Source organism: Piliocolobus tephrosceles, chromosome Y (genome assembly GCF_002776525.5).
Source record: "Piliocolobus tephrosceles isolate RC106 chromosome Y, ASM277652v3, whole genome shotgun sequence".
NCBI classification, from domain to species: Eukaryota; Metazoa; Chordata; class Mammalia; order Primates; family Cercopithecidae; genus Piliocolobus; species Piliocolobus tephrosceles.
In genome coordinates, this window is record NC_045456.1 from 21252090 (window position 1) to 21273142 (window position 21053).

Below are 21053 nucleotides of genomic sequence, written 5' to 3' on the forward strand. Positions count from 1 at the left end.
TGTAGTCCCAGCTACTCGGGAGGCTGAGGCAGGAGAATGGCGTAAACCTGGGAGGCGGAGCTTGCAGTGAGCTGAGATCACGCCACTGCACCCCAGCCTGGGCGACAGAGCGAGACTCCGTCTCAAAAAAATAAAATAAAATAAAATAAATTACCCAGTCTTAGGTATGTCTTTATCAGCAGCATGAGAGTAGTACCTGAGGAATATGTTCTTTCTGGCAAATATGCAGGGCAGCAAACACAAAGGCACTCTGGGGCTGTTTCTTACATCTCCCTCCTACCACCTTAACAATTCTCCAAAATATTGCCACGAGTTTTGGAAAATATAATAATGAAGGAAGGGTTTGTTCCCATCACCATGTTGTGAGCTCTCTGGCAAAACCACAAATCCCAGAAAATCCCTTCTCAGACACCTTCCAGAACTCATGTCTTTAAGGTTCATGGTAGGAGGCTTCCCGTAGGGGAATGTCCCTGATGAAGACTCTGTCTGTCCTTCACTCTCTCTCAATTCCCCCAGTCCTCTAAATATGTGGCTTTTCATATCCCAGCATGGGATGATGGACAGATCAGGGCAGATGGTTTGAGTAAGACTCCTACTTCACCTACCTCATGTTTCTTATGCATTCATTTAACACCTTTTGTCAGCATTTTATTTTTATTTTTAATTGACAAATAATATGTATATATATATATGTATATGTGTGTATATGTGTGTGTGTGTGTGTGTGTATGTATGGTGTACCATGGAATGTTTTGATATATGTTCACAATGTGGAATGATTACATCAGGCAAGTTAATAAATTTATCCCCTCCCAGGAGCAATAAGCTTAGTGATCTACTGCACAGAATGGTGACCATATAAGTAATAATGCATGATATATTTTAATGACCACTTCTTCCTAATCTAAGTTCTGGGTTAAGAAAATTCAACCTCAGTGTTTCTTGTAATAAAATAAAATTACAATCATCTTAAAGTGCTGTTCCAGCCTCTTGTGTTTTAGCATGTTTATCTATTTAATCTTTGCAACAACTCTATGAAGAGTTTGCTATTGTAGTCATTTTAAAGTTGAGACATTGCACTACAGAGAAGTTAAGTGACACTTATTTTTCCCTAGCCAATAAATAGAAAGAACTTGAAAAGCAGACATTCAGTTTTAGAGTCTGCATGTTTCACCACCATTTTTTGTTTCTCTAAAAATGCTGAATTGTGGAGGACAGATTGGCTACTTTGACTCAAATCCCCTGGATTAACATAAAACAAACCGAGTCTTTTCCTCATGGCCTTTTCCTTCCAATCGCTCAAGAAAACATCAATGACAAGTCTCCAGCAAGAACACCTGTGGCATGCTTGAACGCATTGACCGAGTAGTTGAGAAATGTTTGTCTAGCGCCTCCTAGTGGCACATTAGTGAAGTGGAGGCATAATTAATTGGTTCATTCAGGTCAAAGTCTGCAGTGTGGCTACAATGTAAAAAGGGATAAGAAATAGCAGAATGGGGCAGGTGCGGTGGCTCACGACTGCAATCCCAGCACTTTGGGAGGCTGAGGCAGGCAGATCATGTGACGTCAGGAGTTCAAGACCAGCCTGGCCAACATGGTGAAACCCCGTCTCTACTAAAAATACCAAAATTACCCAGGCGTAGTGGCACACGCCTGTAATCCCAGCTACTGGGGAGGCTGAGGCAGGAGAATCGCTTGAACCCGGGAGGCAGAGGTTGCAGTGAGCCGAGATCGCACCACTACAGAATTGAATAAAGTGAAAATGATGGATTTTCGGGTGATGTAGGGACCTGCTAGCTGCTCTCTCTCTCTTTCTCTCTCTCTACACACATACACACAAACATACACACACACGCACACACAATTTGAGAACAGCATTAAAGACAAGTAATACAGGGGAGCTCTGAGTGAAATAAGTAATCTTCAAACTTAAAAAAATTGCAGAAGATGTTGTTATTGCATTTTTTTGTTAGGTTGTTTTTTGGGGTTCTGTTTTGTTTTTGAGAAAAGATCTCCCACTGCACTCCAGCCTGGGCAACAGAGCGAGATTCCATCTCAAAAAATAAAAATAAAAAATTAATTATGGTAAAATAACACATAACAAAATGTACCATTTTAAATCATGTTTAAGTGCACAGGTTAGTGATATTAAGAACATTCATTGTTGCTGGCGCAGTGGCTCACGCCTGTAATCCCAGCACTTTGGGAGGCTGATGCAGGTGGATGGCTTGAGGTCAGGAGTTTGAGATCAGCCTCGTCAACATGGTGAAATCCTATCTCTACTAAAAATACAAAAATTAGCTGGGTGTCGTGGTGTGTGCCTATAATTCCAGCTACTCGGGAGGCTGAGGCAGGAGAATTACTTGAACCCAGGAGGCAGAGGTTGCCGTGAGCTGAGATCGCACCACTGCACTCCAGCCTGGATGACAGAGTGAGACTCTATCTCAAAATATAAACTATAATAAAATAAAATAAAGAACATTCATTGTTGGCCACATGTGGTGGCTCACACCTATAATCCCAGCACTTTGGGAGGCCAAGGCAGGAAGATTGCTTGAGCCCAGGAATGGTGAGAAGAAGCAGCAGAAGCAGACAGAGGACCAAATTGAGGACCAGTTAAAACATGGAAGCCGCTTTCCATAAGACCCACCAGCGTACCATATCAGTTTACCATTGCCATGGCAACACATGGGAGTTACTGCCCCCTTCTATGGCAATGACCTGAGCACTCAGAAGTTGCCACCCTTTTCCTAGAAATTTCTACGTAAACTGCCCATTAATCTGCATGTGATTAAAAGTGGGTATAAATATGACTGCAGCAGTGCCCTGAGCTCCCGCTCTCTGCAGGAGCAGTCACAGAACTGTGATGCTATCTTCTCCATAAAGTTGTTTCTTCCACCACTAGCTTACTCTTGAATTCTTTCCTGAGGGAAGCCAAGAACCCTCCCAGGCTAAGCCCCAATTTGAGGCTCACCTGCTCTGCATCCATCTGTGATCTTTTCTTTGTCTTTCGTAGTCTGCAGTCACAGATGCTTCAAATTTGGGATTTATGTTTGTTTATCCTGCTTAGAACTACTTCCTATGTGTATTGCCAAATGCCTTCCTTCAATTAAATAATTGTTTCAGTCATGTTTCTTTATTTGTTCTTAAATGTTGACTCTTCACCATTTTTCTTACTGTGTGTGTTTAAGGAATCATAACTGCAATTGATGATGCTTACAACAACAACATTTGTAATAATAATATTTATTGACTGCTTATTCTACACAAGGTGATTTCTCATTAATTAATGCATGTAATCCTCATAGCTACTACGTGAAGTAGACACTGGTTTTCTCATTTTACACATGAAGAAACCAAATCACAGAGATGATATAGCTACCAGGAAGCAAAGTCAAGAACTTCAGCCCAGTATTTTTTCTCATAACCAGATGTGTATTGGACAGGAAGAGAAAAGAAGGAAAGAGAGAAAATCAAGAAGTCAATCTGACTATAATAGTACTACTTCGAGTTTTATGTGACCCTCTGCTTCATGAAAAAATTAAGTACTTATCATGATTTATTAGAAAGCTAGCATGCCTGGGTATAGAATCTGCAAGCAAAAGTTTCTAACTTATGACATTGGACCTGATGCTTCCATGAATTCTAGGAACAAAAAGCTCTACAAGAATCTGCTGAAGTCACCTTGATCTGCTCTTTCCCTTGGGCAATGGCACAATTATATACTGAAAAAAATTGTACAACAAATGCTCCCCTCCAGGTTCACTGTTATATATGGACCCACTTTAATTTCACTGAGCTCTTGAAAGAACTGATTTCTGAGGATAGAACAGTGGGTGAGGCCATCAGTTTTTATCCCAAATGGAATGAATCAGTCAGGTGAGCTCTGCTCCTATGACCATTGTAACAGTAAGTTTGTGGTGGGTAACACATGGTCCCCATGGTCTCAGGGAGCTGTGGGAAGGATGTCATCTTCCTTGTCACACCCACAGAAGGGGAAGGTCCCACAGCATGGCTGCAGCCATGGTTTCCAAATTGTGTTGAACACAGAGAACTGCTGTGGGACAGGTGTTAGTGTCCTACGATGCTCTTTTATGGCTGCCTCCATCTTCTTGATCACGGAGTCAAATAGTGGTTCATTGTCAGGGTTCAGTGGAAGGGCTTCCGAAGGGTCTCTTGAGATGTCAAAGAGGAGTGGTGGGTCGTGGTAGGTTACATCCCCTGAACATGAACATATTCCACTCCCATAGCAGGCACCAGTTCCTTCAGGGTAGAATTTAGGAGTCACATAATGAGCTTTCCACACAGTTGCACCTAAAAAGTAAGTTGCATTATGATACCATCTTGGTGGTGATTTTAGGACTCTTTTCATTAAAGATGTTTTTCTCAAATGCTTTTTCTAGTATTGATAATACTCTTCTGCACAAAATTACACAGCAACAGTAGCATGTCTTCAACTCTAAGAACAATGTACAATTTTACTGCAAACTTGAAGACATTTTTAGAAATTTTGTCATGAGAACATTTGGAGATAACAATGACGACCCAGATGGGAATAGGGTAATTCTGGGAATACGAAATTAAAATTCTACCTCAATCTGATTAGGTACAAACAAAATTAAAAGTGATCCAAGGCTAAATACCACTTTCACATCTGAAATTGACAAAAGTAATTTGGCAAAATTAATCATTCTTTATCCTTTTCTCCTTCCCTTTTCTGTCTTTTCCTCCCTCCTCTTCCCTTCCTCCCTCCTTCTTTCTCACTCTCTTCTTTCCTTCCTTCCTTCCTTCTTTCCTCCATTTCTTTTTTCTTCCTTCTTTTCTTTCTTTCCCTCCTTCCTTCCCTCCCTCCCTCGCTCCCTCCCTTTCTTCTTTCTTCTGATATGAAATGGTTAGCAAATCGATTTTCAGAGATCAATTTTTTTTATGTTTTATTATTTACTTATTTATTTATTTTGAGGTAGGCTCTCACTCTGTCGCCCAGGCTGGAGTGCAGTGGCAGCATCTAGGCTCACTGCAACCTCTGCCTCCTGGGTTCAAGTGATTCTCCCACCTCAGCCTCCCTAGTAGCTGGGGTGCCACCATGCCTGGCTGCAGTGATCAATTTTAGATAGAAAACATAAGCATTCCCCAGCCTCTGGTCAATGAGGATTATACCGAAGTCTACTGGTGGAGTCTTGCAGAGAAGCTGTGCTTTCCTACTAAAATAGGATTAAATCATCTAACTGGATTCTTTACCGCCTTTGGTTTTTTCCCTCCTTACTGCATGGAGTACAGCTGCGATGCCTGGAGGAACTGCAGCCACTTTGCAACCATGGGGTGAGACACATAAGAATGAAAGCTAGCGTGTCAGAGGTGGCTAAGTGGAAACAAAGAATCCTGCTCCAATGACCGTGGTACTGAGCACTGTGTCAGCCCCATGCTCCCAACTTCTCGAATTATGATGAGAAAAAATAATAACAAAAAAATTCTACTGTATAATCCTCTATAGTTAAATTTGGGAGGCTTATGCAGTTTACGGGGCTGTTTTATTTATCATTGATCATGTCCTGCACTCATATAGAATCTTAAAAACATAGGTTTTTACTTATTTTTGTTTTTGTAATTGTTTTATGTGGAACTATCCACATCAAAATGAAGATACATCACACTACAAGTGACTGATCCCATCAGAGAAAATTCCTCCTGCAAATAAAGTTAAATCCAACCAAGTAAGAATTCTGGAATTCCATGCAATGACTCCAGAAGACCTTTCTTTACAGGTGTAAGGCAATCAATACTATTTGTTAATTTATATTTGTTTGTATTGACTCCCATAGCGTGAATGTGGGACAGAAACAATCACTAGGATGTTAGAAAGGAAGGAAGGTGGAGAGAAGCAACCACCATGCAGGCCACGTTGAAAAATGTGCTTCTCGTTGCTAGAATAATCACTTCAGTCATCCCTAAGTTGTGGGTATTCACAGTCTCTCTTTCTCTCTTGTTCTCTCTCTCATGTATACATTCACACAAGCTAATGCATACTTACACACACACATTAATCATGTTTTCTTAATTTTCTGTATCCTATGTTTGGACTTTTTTTTTTTTTTTTTTTTTTTTTTTTGAGGCAGGGTCTCACTTTGTCACCCAGGCTGGAGTACAGTGGCACGATCACTGCAACTGCAGCCTCAGACTTCCCACTCAGCCTCCTGAGTAGCTGGATTACGGTTGTATGCCACCATTCCTGGCTAATTCTTTTTTTTTTTTTTCTTTGTAGAGACAGGGTCTTGCAATGTTGCCCAGGCTGATATCAAACTCCTGGGCTCAAATAATCCTCCTACCTTGGCCTCCTAAACTGCTGAGATTACAACTGTAAGGCACTGTGCCGGGCTAGTATTTTGACAGCTTGAGGGGCCTTATAGACTTGGGGAAAGACTCCTCCCAGGGCTAGCTGATTCCTAAAACTAGTGATATGGTTTGGCTCTGTCCCCACCCTCATCTCACCTTGAATTGCAAGAATCCCCACAGGTCAAGGGCAGAGCCAGGCAGAGATCATTGAATACGGGGGCAGTTTCTGCCATACTGTTCCCATGGTAAGGAGTAAGTCTCACGAGATCCGATGGTTTTATAAGGCATTTCCCTTTTCGCTTGGCTCTCATTCTCTCTTGCTTTCCACATGTATGATGTGCCTTCTGCCATGATTGCGAGGCCTCCCCAGCCATGTGGAACTGTGAGTCCATGAAATCTCTTTTTCCTTTATAAATTACCCAGTCTTGAGTATGTCTTTATCAGCAGCATGAGAATGGACTAACACAAATAGTAACAACTCACTTAGGAACATACCCTTCCTATGCAAGCAACCACCTCCTTTATCTAACTCTCACCCAGTAAGCTGATATGTGATCTGACCTAAATCAACCAAGCACCAGGTACCAGGCAGCTAGGGACAGTCCCTGTTGCTCCAAACTTACTGTAATTACTCAAACTACCAGTCTGAAGCTGTTCACCCTGCTCTGCCTGACCTTTCCCTTGGAAACCCTAATAATAAAGGCTGTGGCCCGGGCTCTTCATTCCTTCCTGCCTGTGCTTCCAAGTCAAGCCCTGGTGCTTCCCACCGTGAACCCGTGTGGTAGGGTATAGCCCCTTCTCTCGGAAAATCTAAGTCATGAAAATATTGCAATGGCATTGGTCTGTCTGTGTCAACACTCACCTCCCTAAGCTAAAACGCTTTGGGTGGATTGGCTGTGGTGGGTCACACCTGTGGGAGGCCGAGGAGAGAAGATTGCTTGAGCTCAGGAGTTCGAGACCAGCCTGGGCCACATAGCAAGATCTCATCTTTATTTTATAAATATTTTTAAAATTTAAAATGAAACCCTTTGGGCACAAATCTCTCTCACAAACACATCCCCCTAAAATCCTACTGCAGGCTGGGCGCAGTGGCTCACGCCTGTCATCCCAGCACTTTGGGAGGCCGAGGTGGGCAGATCACCTGAGGTCTGGAGTTCAAGATCAGCCTGGCCCACATGGTGAAACCCCATCTCTACTAAAAGTACAAAAATTAACTGGTTGTGGTGGTGGGTGCCTATAGCCCCAGTTACTCAGGAGGCTGAGGCAGGAGAATCACTTGAACCCGGGAGGCAGAGGTTGTGGTGAGCCGATATTATACCACTGCACTCCACCTGGGTGACAGAGTGAGACCCTATCTCAAAATAAAATAAAATAAAATAAAATAAAATAAAATAAAATAAAATAAAAAAGTAAAATAAAAATCCTACTGCAGTGCGCTGTGTATGTGGCTTTCCCAGCGAAAAAGCACCATCATGGCTGGGCAATATCCGCACATGGTACAACTTCCTCCAGGAGATGCAGGAGATGGGAACAGGGCCCTTATCATCTTTCCACGTGTCCACGGCCTTCGTACTTACAGTCCTTCTGATGCCACCTGACCGTGTGCAGATAGACCCCACAGTAGTGGAATAGGAACTCGTGGTCGGAGTGGGACGCCCTTCCTTCCAGCAGGGGCATTAGGTTCTGGCCGTCAATCACTCTTGGGAGAGAAGGGGGCATGTAGAAGGTGATGAGAGAGGCATGGTTCAGTCACGCATTTTATAGCAGAAGAAAGAGGAGGAGGAGGAGGAGGAAAAGGAAGGGGAGGAAGAGAAGGAGGTGAAAGATAAAGAGGAAAAATTTCCTTTTTCTTTTTTTGAAACGGAGTCTTGCTCTGTGGCCCAGGCTGGAGTGCAATGGTGCAATCTCTGCTCACTGCAAACTCTGCCTCCCGGGTTCAAGCAATTCTCCTGCCTCAGCCTCCCAAGTAGCTGGGATTACAGGCACACGCCACCATGCCCCGCTAATTTTTGTATTTTTAGTAGAGACGGGGTTTCACCATGTTGGCCAGGCTGGTCTTGAACTCCTGACCTCGTGATCCGCCCGCCTCAGCCTCCCAAAGTGCTAGGATTACAGGCATGAGCCACCGTGCCCGGCAGAAGAAGGAATTCTTAAAACTTTCTCCTTTTCCCTCATTTTATAACAAAAAGAAAGAGAAACAAAACATTCATTTTCTGAGGTCATGGAAGAAGAGAACAGCTGGAACTATTATCCTGATACCTTGCAAGACAATATGAGTTAATGTTGTGGATTGGAAAAATTAAGCTATTTACGCTCTTTTGATTCCAGTAAAACTTCATATTTAATGAATAGATATCACCCCACACACATGGAATTAAATCGTTAAAGCACAGGATGTATGTGTTCATTTTAAAGCTCATAGACAAGGCCAGGCCCGGTGGCTCATGCCTGTAATCTCAGCACTTTGGGAGGCCGAGGTGGGTGGATCACGAGGCCAAGAGAGCAAGACCATCCTGGCCAACGTGCTGAAACCCCATCTCTACTAAAAATACAAAAATTAGCTGAGCGTGGTGGCACCGGTCTGTAGTCCCAGCTACTTGGGAGGCTGAGGCAGGAGAATCGCTTGAACCCAGGAGGCAGAGGTTGCACTGAGCCAAGATCACGCCACTGCACTCCAGCCTGGGCGACAGGACAAGTCTCTGTCTCGAAAAAAAAAAAAAAAAAAAACCTCATAGACAAAGTGCAAACCAGAAACAATAATATCATTTAGCACACATGCAATCACACATACGTGTTTTGTTTTTGTTTTTGTTTGAAACAGGGTGTCACCGTGTCACCCGGGCTGGAGTGCAGTGACGAGATCTTGGCTCACTGCAATCTCCACCTCCTGGGTTCAAGCGATCCTCCCACCTCAGCCTCCCAAGTAGCTGGGATTACAGGCACGTGCCACCACACCAGACTAATTTTTGTATTTTCAGTAGAGATGGAGGTTTCAGCATGTTGGCCAGGCTAGTCTCGAACTCCTGACTTCAAGTGATCCACCTGCCTCGACTTCCCAAAGTGCTGGGATTACAGGCATGAGCCACCGCATCTGCTCTATGCATACATGTTTTCATTCAGTAATCATTTAACATTTAATTGTGTAATGGTCTACAAGCTGTGAGGGATGTGATGATGCATGAGAACAGTCAAACACACACCTTCATAAGTGTAATATGACAAAGAATATTAAGGTATACTCTAAGAAGAAAACAAAATATTCCACCATGCACCAAGGGGAGAAAGACATCTGGCCCTATGGGCAGAATATTGATAATTAAGTAATATACTATGCATATACACACACACATAGAATTATAAAGTATATCCACATATGTTCAAATATATCACCCTAGGTTAGGAGCAACCATTGTTTCCATACCTGTCCTGGGGCAAGATCCCTCCACCTATATAAGACAGCGTCGGATAGATGTCCATTAGGCTAGTGGGCTCATTGATCACTCTCCCAGCCTCCAAGACCGACGGCCACCGGAATATCCCTGGCACACGGATACCTCCTTCCCATCCTCCCATTCCTTTGCCACCTAAAACCAAAGATTACAACACAACCAAAGATGAGTTAAAACCCAACCATATTGGCCGGGCACGGTGGCTCACGCCTGTAATCCCAGCACTTTGGGAGGCTGAGGCGGGCGGATCACTTGAGGACAGGAGTTCAAGACCAGCCTGGCCAACATGGTGAAACCCCGTCTCTGCTAAAAATACAAAAACATCAACTGGGCATGGTGGTGGGCGCCTGTAATTCAAGCTACTTGGGAGGCTGAGGCAGGAGAATCGCTTAAACCCAGGAGGCGGAGGTTGTGGTGAGCCGAGATCGCCCCACTGCACTCCATGGTGGTGCATGCCCATAGTCCCAACTACTCGGGAGGCTGAAGTGGGGGGATCAGAGACGAGGAAGTGGAGTTTGCGGTGAGCTGCGATTGTGCCACTGCACTCCAGCCTCGGTGACAGGGTGAGACTCTGTCTCCAAAAAAGAAAAAAGAGAAAAGAAAAAGACGGGTTTTATCCACATTATACTGATCCTTGAGGAACAAGCTAAAAAAATTTACCCCGTGATTTCCCATACAGAGGAAGAAAGAGAGGAGTGTGAGTAGAAAAATGGCCAGAGGCAGAGTTAAGAATCACTTCTTAGACAAAAGTCCCCTTGGGTGTTTCTGAGCACAAAACAAATAATGAAGCCCTTGCCTTAAGATCAATGGTGAGATTGAGGCGGTTGTTACAGATTAGAAAAATGGCCCTATGCCAAATGCCAGTGTCAAGACCATATGTCTAGACTCTTTAAGAAAAAATAGGAGCCTCTCTGGAGGAAAAGGTCTCTTCCTATGTGAAATGTTTATTGAATGCCTTCTATGTGTGCACCTGTCTGACAGGAAGCATTACGAAGAAACACAAAACCGGAAGCCTCTAGCAGAAAATTAGGTAAAATTCACTGCAGACACATTCACTGATCTACCAGTCTAACCAGTGTTGAAAGGCAGCTCAGCTTCTTGGCACCATTTTTTTTTTTTTTTTTAACTGACACACTGTCTCCTTCTGTCGCCCAGGCTGGAGTGCAGTGGCGCGATCATAGCTCACTGCAGCCTCCAACTCCTGGGCTCAAGCAATCCTCCCTCCTGAGCCTCCCAAGTAGCACCATTCTTCATTATAAGAAAAACTTGACAAGCTCCCTGAAGCAAATCTATGTGTTTTTAACACACAATCATAAAGCCATCCTGATGTTTTCTTCATCTTATTTAATAACCTGTATCTTTATGGGGCAGAGCTGGGGGGCGTAACTAGACTAGAACAAAACCAATTGTTTACCCAGGAGATCTAAATCTCTCTATCCATTGAATTCATTGCTTCACAGGAAGCACCCTGAGAAACAGGCATCCTGTCCCAAAGCCTGAGAAATGCTCACAACAATTTTGCCAGAGTCCTATTCCAGGGTTATGTGCGCTTTTTAAGGACAGGGACTTTACACTCACACATACTCATGCAATTATAATTATTACAATATATAATATGTACAGTTAGAATCATCATGACTGTAATAATCACATTTCATTAGATGGTATGTATATGTTTCCCCACTTTTTCTACTAGGCTTAGTACCAATTTAATCTTTGCTAATTAACAGTGATGACTACAGCAAGACTACATGACAAGTCAGAGGAGGTGAATGCTTTCAGGAGCTCACTTCTATTCATTTGCAATATATAATCCAGTATATACAATCCTATATATGTATTACATATATATATTCACTATATATAATCCTATCTGTGTGCGTATACGTAGGGTTTTATATTGTAAATACAATGAATATATAGAGAATTATATATATATTATATATAATGGATATAGTGACTATATATACATAGCAAATATATACAGGATTATATATATTATACTGAATATAGTGAATATATAAAATTATATATATTATATACAATGAATATTGTGAATATATATAGGGTTATGTGTAATATATAATGAATATAGTGAGTATATATAGTGAATATGTGTAGGGTTATGTATACTCTACACAGTGAATATATAGAATTCTATGTACTATATATAATAAACATAGTGACTATAAACATAGTAAATATATTTATAGAATTATATATTATATATACTGAATATATAAAATTATGTATAATGATCTATACAATAAATATACTAAATACATAGAATTATGTGTATATATAATGAATATAATGACTATATATACATAGTGAATATGTACAGGATTATGTATATTATATGTAGTAAATATGTAAAATTACATGTATTATATTATACATAATGAATATAGCGAATATGTAGGATTATATGTGTTATATGTAATGAATATAGTAACTATACATACATAGTGACTATATATAGGATTATATATCACATATGATGAATATATGATTATATATTATATACAATTAATATGGTGAATATGTACACATAGTGATTATCTAGATAGGAAAATATATATATAAGACACACACAGAACTTTTTAATGAAATACAAGGAAGTTCAAACATTCTGATTTTATAATGATGACAATTTTGATACCCTTTTAGTTGTTTTGTTTTACTTGGAAGGTTGGGGTGAGGGAAAAAGAGCAAATACTGAATTCTTTCTGAAATGACTCTTTCTGTTGCCATGCCTTTGGTGATGCCTCAGAGTGGGTGCTATGGAGTTCTTGAACAACTGGGCCTGAAGTCTATCAAAGTGAGCTGGAAGAATCTGCTAGCCATGAGGAGATAGGCACCCCAGTCAAATGAAAAACTCTTTTTTCTGATAGACATAACACTCATTAAAGCATAATAAATAGCATCATTGATGTTATGGAATTAAAAACCTGCATCTGAGAATCCAAGTGAGGATTAATCTAAAGGAGCAGTTCTCACCTAGAAATGACCTTGCCTCCAGGGGGCACTGGGCAATGTCAGGAGACATTTCTGGTTGTCGCTGCTCTGGGGTGGGTGCTACTGGCATTTGTGGGTGGAACTCACAGACGCTGTTCAACACCTACAATGGCACAGGAGGCCCCCAGCCAAAGAATCCTCCAGACTCAAATGTCAATCGTGCGGAGGCTGGGAAGTCTGCCATAGATGGTCACTGAGATCCTATGCTCTCTCTCATGGGGTTGGCATTGCTTCAAACATTTTACTTTGAAGCTCTTGGAAACTGCCCCAAAATTTGCAGCTTTTTTTTTTTTTTTTTTTTTTTGGTCTAGCTTAATAAGACTCTGACTCACATAAAAATATCTGAACATCATGGCAAATGAATTCAAGCAAACGCAAAGCCAGTAGAGACTACTGATTTTAAATGGACAGGTGTTGGTTCTCTACGCACAATCACCTTTGTAGATCCCGTTCCAGCCGCCCAGCTGAACAGCCCCGTCCAGGGGCTCCAGGTGGCCCCCGTTGTCAGAGGTGAAGTACACCAAGGTGTTGTTGGCCAGGCACTCCTGGTCTAGGGCATCCAGAATTTTCCCTGGTGAGGGTCAGAGACACAAAGACGTTGACCTCTCGATGCAGATCACCACTGCTTTCTTACATGTTTGCTACTATGCATTTATTACACATGGCATTTAAACGTTATTCTGCATTACACAATATTGTATAATTAATCATATAATATTGTAATATATACTATTTTAAACTGTATGTAATATAGTGTATATAATATATATTATATCCAGCAGTTAAAATATTTAATATATAATGTAATGATGTATAATATATGTTATATTTAATATAATAATATATACTTTTATACATTTTAATTACTAACTATATATTTATTATATATTGTATGATCTATAGTACATATTTCTTACAAATACATATTAATATATAACATGATGTATTAGAAATGCATAAAGAATTGTTATATATTAAAATGTAATCAATTATGGAATAGAATAAAATATATTGCAATATGTATAATCAATACATATTATGTATTATTATACCATATGACTTTATGATACTAGAAACATCATTATATAATCATTTATAATGATTATTAATACACTACATCATTGTGTAAAAATTGTTATATAATTATATAACTTGTAAATATTATTTTATTATACAGTATTTTGTATATCAATGTAATATGTAAAAATATATGTTTCTTTACAGATATATAGGAAAATATATTAAATATAAGATAAAATATGAGTATATTTAATAAATGTATAATATATAAGGAATATATTAAATTTTATAATATATAATTAATATATGAAATTTTATCATAAATTTATATCATTTATATGAATATATACTATATAATTTTATATAATTGTATGATATTGTGTGTCACATATTATCACATTAATTTTATTATATTAATGTAATTATATAAATTATATTAAATATACTAAATACATTAATTATATTAATTTAAAATGTAGAATAGTTCATATATAATATATAAAGTATTGGCTTATTATATAATGTTATTGTATAATATGTTCCTTATTTTATTATTTAATATATAATAAAGTCTATTTTATTATACAAATCATGTAATAATATATAATAGCATCATTGCCCCAAACGATTCAAATAGACAATGCCAACTAGGCCCAGCAGTTAAATAAACCAATGAACATTAGTTTTTAAAAATACAGTTTGCAAAATGACACCTCCAGGAACACATGAGCAAAGCCATCCTCGCACTCCAGGGCACAGCACCGCCTCCCTTAGAGATTTTGCTGTCCTGGCTGCTATCTGAAGTCTACATGGAAATTGCAGGTTATTCTTGCTGTCTGGGTTATGGTTAGGATCTAATGACAATTAATGCTGCGCTAGACTCAGCAGACACTGTCTTTAAGGTGTTGACAATCCCTCAGGAGGACAGTTTTTTAAAATAATAAGTAGAAAGCTGTTCTAGCAAAATTCCCAACAACATTCATTTCCTTTCTGATGTCTGTTGAGCATTTGCTAATCAACAGATAACACTGTCCTGGGCCTGAGGTCACACCGCATTTCTCTTTTACACTAGATCATCTCTGTGATGCTTTTGTCCCATTCAGAGATAAAAGAAAATGTAACGAGCTGCACAGAAAACTCTTGATACTTAAACTCATTAACCTTTGTTATCCACTGTTCAAAAGTGATTTGTTTTACAAGTGACATGTACTATTTTTTAGAAATGTTATAATTAGAAATTAAGATATTTTAAAGCCCAGGGTTTGTAAGATGAAAGATTATAAAGGCTTTCTGGGAAGAGAGTAATTATATGTAAATTATCAATTCACATTAGATCTGGCTATAATATCAAAAAAACATAAAAGTGATTTGTAATTTATACTGTGCAAATATAGTAGCTGCAAATTCTTTTTCTGTTTCAAAACAAATATATAGGCAAATAATTGTCCGTAGAGTGTCTAAAGTGAAAATAGACAGATGCATATGAATATATAAATACTAACGGTAATAGATCACTTATAAGACCTCTTACCAAAGACAACTGGAAAGAAACCAATAATGAAAAGTGATTAAGGTTGGGCCCGGTGGCTCACACATGTAATCCCAGGACTTTGGGAGGCCGAGGTGGGAGGTTTACTTGAGCCCAAGAGTTCGAGACCAGCCTGGGCAAGATGGCAAAACTCCTTCACTACAAAACACACACACACACACACACACACACACACAAATTGGCCAGACATGGTGGCGCACACTTTTAGTCCCAGCTACTCAGGAGGCTGAGGTGGGAGGATCACCTGAGCCCTGGAAGTCAAGGCTGCGGTGAGCTGTGATCGCACTACTGCATTCCAGCCAGACTGGGCAAAAGAGTGAGACCCTGCATCTTAAAAAAAAAAAAAAAAAAAAAAAGGGAGGGGGGGATTAAAAGTGCTTTATAATAGGTACAAGTTTCTTTCATTGGAAAATTTAAAATGTCACTGAATTCTTGAAGACTCATTAAGTTCATTTTGCACCTTGTATTTGCATTTGCACGAGTATAGCATTGTTAAGGTTTATTTTTGAGTAAAGTTAATAAATTACTAAACCTGTGAGTTTTATACTCATATTGTTAAATAGTAAAATAATACCCACAGAGATACCTGTCTGACTTTCAATATGTCTTCATTTTGGTAGAATTTTTGTACGAAATGATGGAGAAAACTCAGAATATTGGGAGATGTTATGCAGAAAAATAGCTACTCATCATTTCTCCTGTGTCAAATAATATTAGCTATTTAATAATGCAATTGCTAGCTTTTGTAACACGTCTTCATCATGTATTTACATACACCGTAAAACAAACCTAATTATTTCTCAGTGATAAATACTCAGATATAGACTTTAACAGAAATTCCCTTTGCAGGAAACTGTCCTTTCACTAAGTACAAATATAGTAAAAGCAATTTCAAAAGAAGCAGAGAAAAAAAAATCCCAATTATATAATTCCATAAAGGCTACAATGTTATAGCGGTTTTTAACTGTAACACATTTCAACGTTTGTATTTCATTACCAAGGAATTAAATTATATATAATAAATGTGTGTATATGCAATATGCAGTACTATGTATATATATAACACATAACATGTATATACATATAAACCATATGGTGTATGTGTGTATATATATGTATATAACATATGGTGTTTAATTCCTATTAAAACTAGCTATAGTATTATGCATAAAGTGATTTGTAATTTATACCATGCAAATAAAATAACTGCAACTGGGTGTATATATATATATATATACACACACATACACTTCTCACAGCAAAGATTAAATTAAGAAATACAGAGCTTAGCTTTAGTTCAACAAGCTTAAAAAGGGTTTGAATGTCAGGGATTAGCTCCCTTTAAGCCCTTAAGTTTTTCCCTTTAATACATTCTTTTGTGTCCCCATTTCTGCTTAAATGCCTTACTGGCAGCCTGGCAGCACTGCCTTTCCTTGTATTCTTTTTTTTTTGAGACAAGGTCTTGCTCTGTTACCCAGGCTGCAGTGCTACCTCCACCTCCCAGGCTCAGGTGATCCTCCCTCCTCAGCCTCTTAGGTAGCTGGAACTCCAAGGCACGCATGTGACACCATGCCTGGCTAATATTTGTAATTTTCTGTAGAGATAGAGCCTTGCTATGTTGCCCAGGCTGGTCTCAAACTCGTAGGATCAAGCAATCTTCCCGCCTCGACCTCCAAAAGTGCTGGGACTACAGGCATGAGCCACCACGCCCCGCCCCTCTCTGTATTTTATCTCCTCTTTGGGATTAAATATAGATGGTAAATATTACAATGGTACCTAGAATTTGAGGGAAATACACACAGTGGAAATATACAAGAGAAATTTATCCCATGACAGGATTCCCCTCTTTGTCCTGACACCACTAGCTCTTCGGCAATTTTAAATAGTATTTTATAGCTCATTTAGATTGTGGTTCTCAGAGAAAAGAAAGTTATTTATAATAAAATTTGATTGATTAACACCCCTTAAATGCATTTAAATGAAAATAGCTCTGTTTCTTTCAAAGGCAGTCAATATAAATAGACAGAGGCGGCTGATAACTGGGAGATTGTTAACTTAGATGGTTTGGCAGAGCACCGTTTTCAGAAGTTTGCACTCAGAAGAAGAAAAGTACTGTATTCCAAAATGAAACACCATTGCTGAGAGGAAGGACAACTCTGTCAGGTACATAGAGGCAGGGTGGGTGAATGCAGTTCAACTAGCACAGCTAGTTATTATTCTGGAATGCATACAGTGACGCTTCCTGCCTGCTAATTTATTATCCTTAGCGTTTCTTTATAGTGAACACTATGCCTTTGAAATAAATTGCTTTAGTTGTGTTAAATCCCCATCCCAAATTTCTATGTATTTCCTGTAGAACTGACTAATCAGAATAACGTTTCCCTTTATATCCATCAAAATAACCAGGAATTGAAATTACAATTTTTTTTTTTTTTTTGAAACAGAATCTCGCTGTGTCACTCAGGCTGGAGTGCAGTGGTCTGATCTTGGCTCACTGCAACCTCTGAATCCTGGATCCAGGTGATTCTCCTGCCTCATCCTCCCAAGTAGCTGGGACTACAGGCCCGCATAACCATGCCTGGCTGATTTTTATATTTTTAGTAGAGACGGGGTTTCACCACGTTGGCCAGGCTGATCTAGAATTCCTAACCTTATCAAGTGATCTGCCAACCTCGGCCTCTCAAAGTGCTGGGATTACAGGTGTGAGCCACTGTGTGCCCGGCCAGGAATTACAGTATTCTTCACAGTGCAACTTTATTTATCTTGCCGATGAGTTTTTCAGAAAAGTGACTGTCTTTATTTTAAAGATGGGAAAACTTATATTTACAAACTGTGACTTCTATTGGGGAATATATTTCACTGGTATTGCTAACAATTAAAAGCCATCTTTTAATTCAATTCAGGGATGAAACAAACACTTATCAGGTATTTATGCTGTGCAAGGGGCTGGACATAATTTGAGACAGTACAGATTTATTTTTCTATAGCCCGTACTTCAGATATTTACAGTTCTGTCACTGAATACTTACCCACCATCCAATCCATTTCTTCTACATTGTCCCCATACCTGCCATATTTACTGTGCCCAACAAACTTCTCTTTGGAGATGAGTGGAGTATGTACGTGCAGGAAGGAAAAAAAGAGGAGAAAAGGTTCCCGTTTGACCCTAAGGGGTAGAAAGTTACCAAAATTACCTTCACAAATAAAGCCATTTCCACCATTTAAATGCGATTCTGCATTGATGAAAAGATCTCATAATGGTTGCTGGAGGTTTTCTATGTACTTGAGATGACAGTACCTCTCCGGTGAGTGGTAAATACCACAAGGTTTATGTTGAAAGGATATGAGGAGGAACAAAGAATAGCAGAACATTTGTGTTCCCAGTGAAATGTTTCACATAGCCAGGCGCAGTGGCTCATGCCTATATTCTTTGCACTTTGGGAGGCTGAGACAGGAGGATTGCATGAGCCCAGGAGTTTGAGACCAGCCCAGGCAACACGGCAAGACCCCATCTCTACAAAAAAATTCAAAAATATAGCTGTGCATAATGGCACACCTGTGATCCCAGCTACTCAGGAGGCTGAGGCAAGGGGTTCACTTGAGCCTGGCAGGTGGAGGCTGCAGTGAGCTATTATCACAATACTGCACTCCAACCTGGGCAACACAGTGAGACCCTGTCTTAACAACAACAACAAAAATGTTCAATGCAGTTCATTTTATACTCTCTTGTGTCCAGTTTAGCATCTGACATAAAGTAGCAGCTTAATAAATCTTTTAATCTTTGCTGAATGAGTTATAAAGTATGAATTCTCCTCATCTATTGTCTCAAAGTGTTCTTTTAGGTATGAGTTCAGAAGAATCGTATCTTAAGGACAGACTCAGATGTGCCACAGTAAGGATTTGATGCTCCTTACTTTCCGTTTTCCCTTCTTGCTTTCTTCCACCTCCTTCATGGTTCCTGGAACATAAGTCTGATGGCTGGAGCTTTGGCATCTCCCTTGGGCCATGAGGCTGCTCACAAAGGTGGCAGAGAACAAGATAAAAGCTGAGGTGTGAATAACCTCACTGTATCTGTAGCCTGCCTACCTCAAGAGAGAAATAAATTCCCCTCATTTACATCTTGCTTTTTGTGTTCTGCATTTTATGTATTTATTTATTTTGAGACAAAGTCTCACTCTGTTGCCCAGCCTGGAGTGCAGTGGTGCAATCATGACTCACTGCAGCCTCGACCTCCTGGGCTCAAGTGATCCTTCCACCTCATCCTCCCAAGGAGCTGAGACCACAGGTACATGCCACCAAGCCTGGCTAATTTTGTACATTTTTTGTAGAGATGGGAGCTCACTATATTGCCCAGTCTGGTCTCAAACTCCTAGGCTGAAGCAATCCTCCTGCCTCAGCCTCCCAAAGTGCTAGGATTACAGACATGAGCCACCACCCCTGACCTTGTGTTTTTTTTTTTTTTTTTTTTTTTTTTTTGACGGAGGCTTGCTTTGTCGCCTGGGCTGCAGTACAGTGGCCGGATCTCAGCTCACTGCAAGCTTCGCCTCCCGGGTTTACGCCATTCTCCTGCCTCAGACTCCTGAGTAGCTGGGACTAAGGCGCCCGCCACCTCGCCTGGCTAGTTTTTTTGTATTTTTTAGTAGAGACGGGGTTTCACCGTGTTAGCCAGGATGGTCTCGATCTCCTGACCTCGTGATCCACCCATCTCGGCCTCCCAAAGCGCTGGGATTACAGGCTTGAGCCACCGCGCCTGGCCGACCTTGTGTTTTGCATTGCTACATGCAGTCATTCTAAAGTTACTCCTTTACACATTTTAACAACCAGCATAGAAAGAAGGGAAGGAGTCGGAGACTGAATATGTTCCCAAAAAGGTATCCCAAGCAAACGGGTTGGGATGGGAAGAGAAGATAAGATGAACGGAGAGCTGAGTGGGTGGCTGGATCACTGTTCTCATGGTCGTGTTGGAATAAATAACGAATCTGATGGGCACAGGGGCATATGAGTGAATGATATTCCACTGCGTACCCTTCAGCCTGGTGGAGTAACAATATAGCCTCCCCTCTCCACTCCCTGTCAACCCCACTAAGGAAGGTGACAAACAGTGTCAATGAGAATCCACACCAACAACTTTAATGTGCCTCTAATTTGTAATCTAGGCTGGGCACAATGGCTCACACCTGTAATCTCAGCATTTTGGGAGCTCAAGGCAGGAGGATCGCTTGAGCCCAGGAGTTTGAGACCAGCCTGGGCAACATAGCAAGGCACTGTCTCTACGGAAAAATAATTTTATAAAATTAACTGGGTGTGGCCATGTGCGCCTGTAGTCCCAGCTACTCAGGAGGCTGAGGTAAGAGGATCACTGGTGCCCAGGAGTTTGAGGCTACAGTGAACTATGATTGCACCACCGCACTCCAGCCTGAGTGACAGAGTGAGACCCTGTCTCCAAATGATAATAATAATAATAATAATTTGTAATGTAGAAGTGAGCTGGTATGGGATGATGAGAGCTCATTACAGTCATGCCTGCATAGCTTGTGTTGAACATAGAAAACTTAAAACTAGGTATCTATAAATACAGAGCCACCTCCCAACAGTTCATGGACAGAGAACTCTTCCGGCTGTGTCTGAGTATGTGTCTGAGTATGTGTCTGGGTATGTGTCTGAGTATGTGTCTGGGTATGTGTCTG

The 21053-nt window shown here is 40.3% G+C and overlaps 1 protein-coding gene across 1 annotated transcript in view; it reads right to left on the minus strand.

Moving 5' to 3' along the window:
• Positions 1-3946: 3946 nt before the first annotated feature.
• ARSH (arylsulfatase family member H) overlaps positions 3947-21053 on the minus strand; it is a 26973-nt gene continuing 9866 nt past the window's right edge. Inside the window, 5 exon segments of the mRNA XM_023198619.2 lie at positions 3947-4314; positions 7908-8029; positions 9752-9914; positions 13234-13368; positions 18396-18532. Coding sequence (XP_023054387.1) covers positions 3947-4314; positions 7908-8029; positions 9752-9914; positions 13234-13368; positions 18396-18532 — 925 coding nt within the window.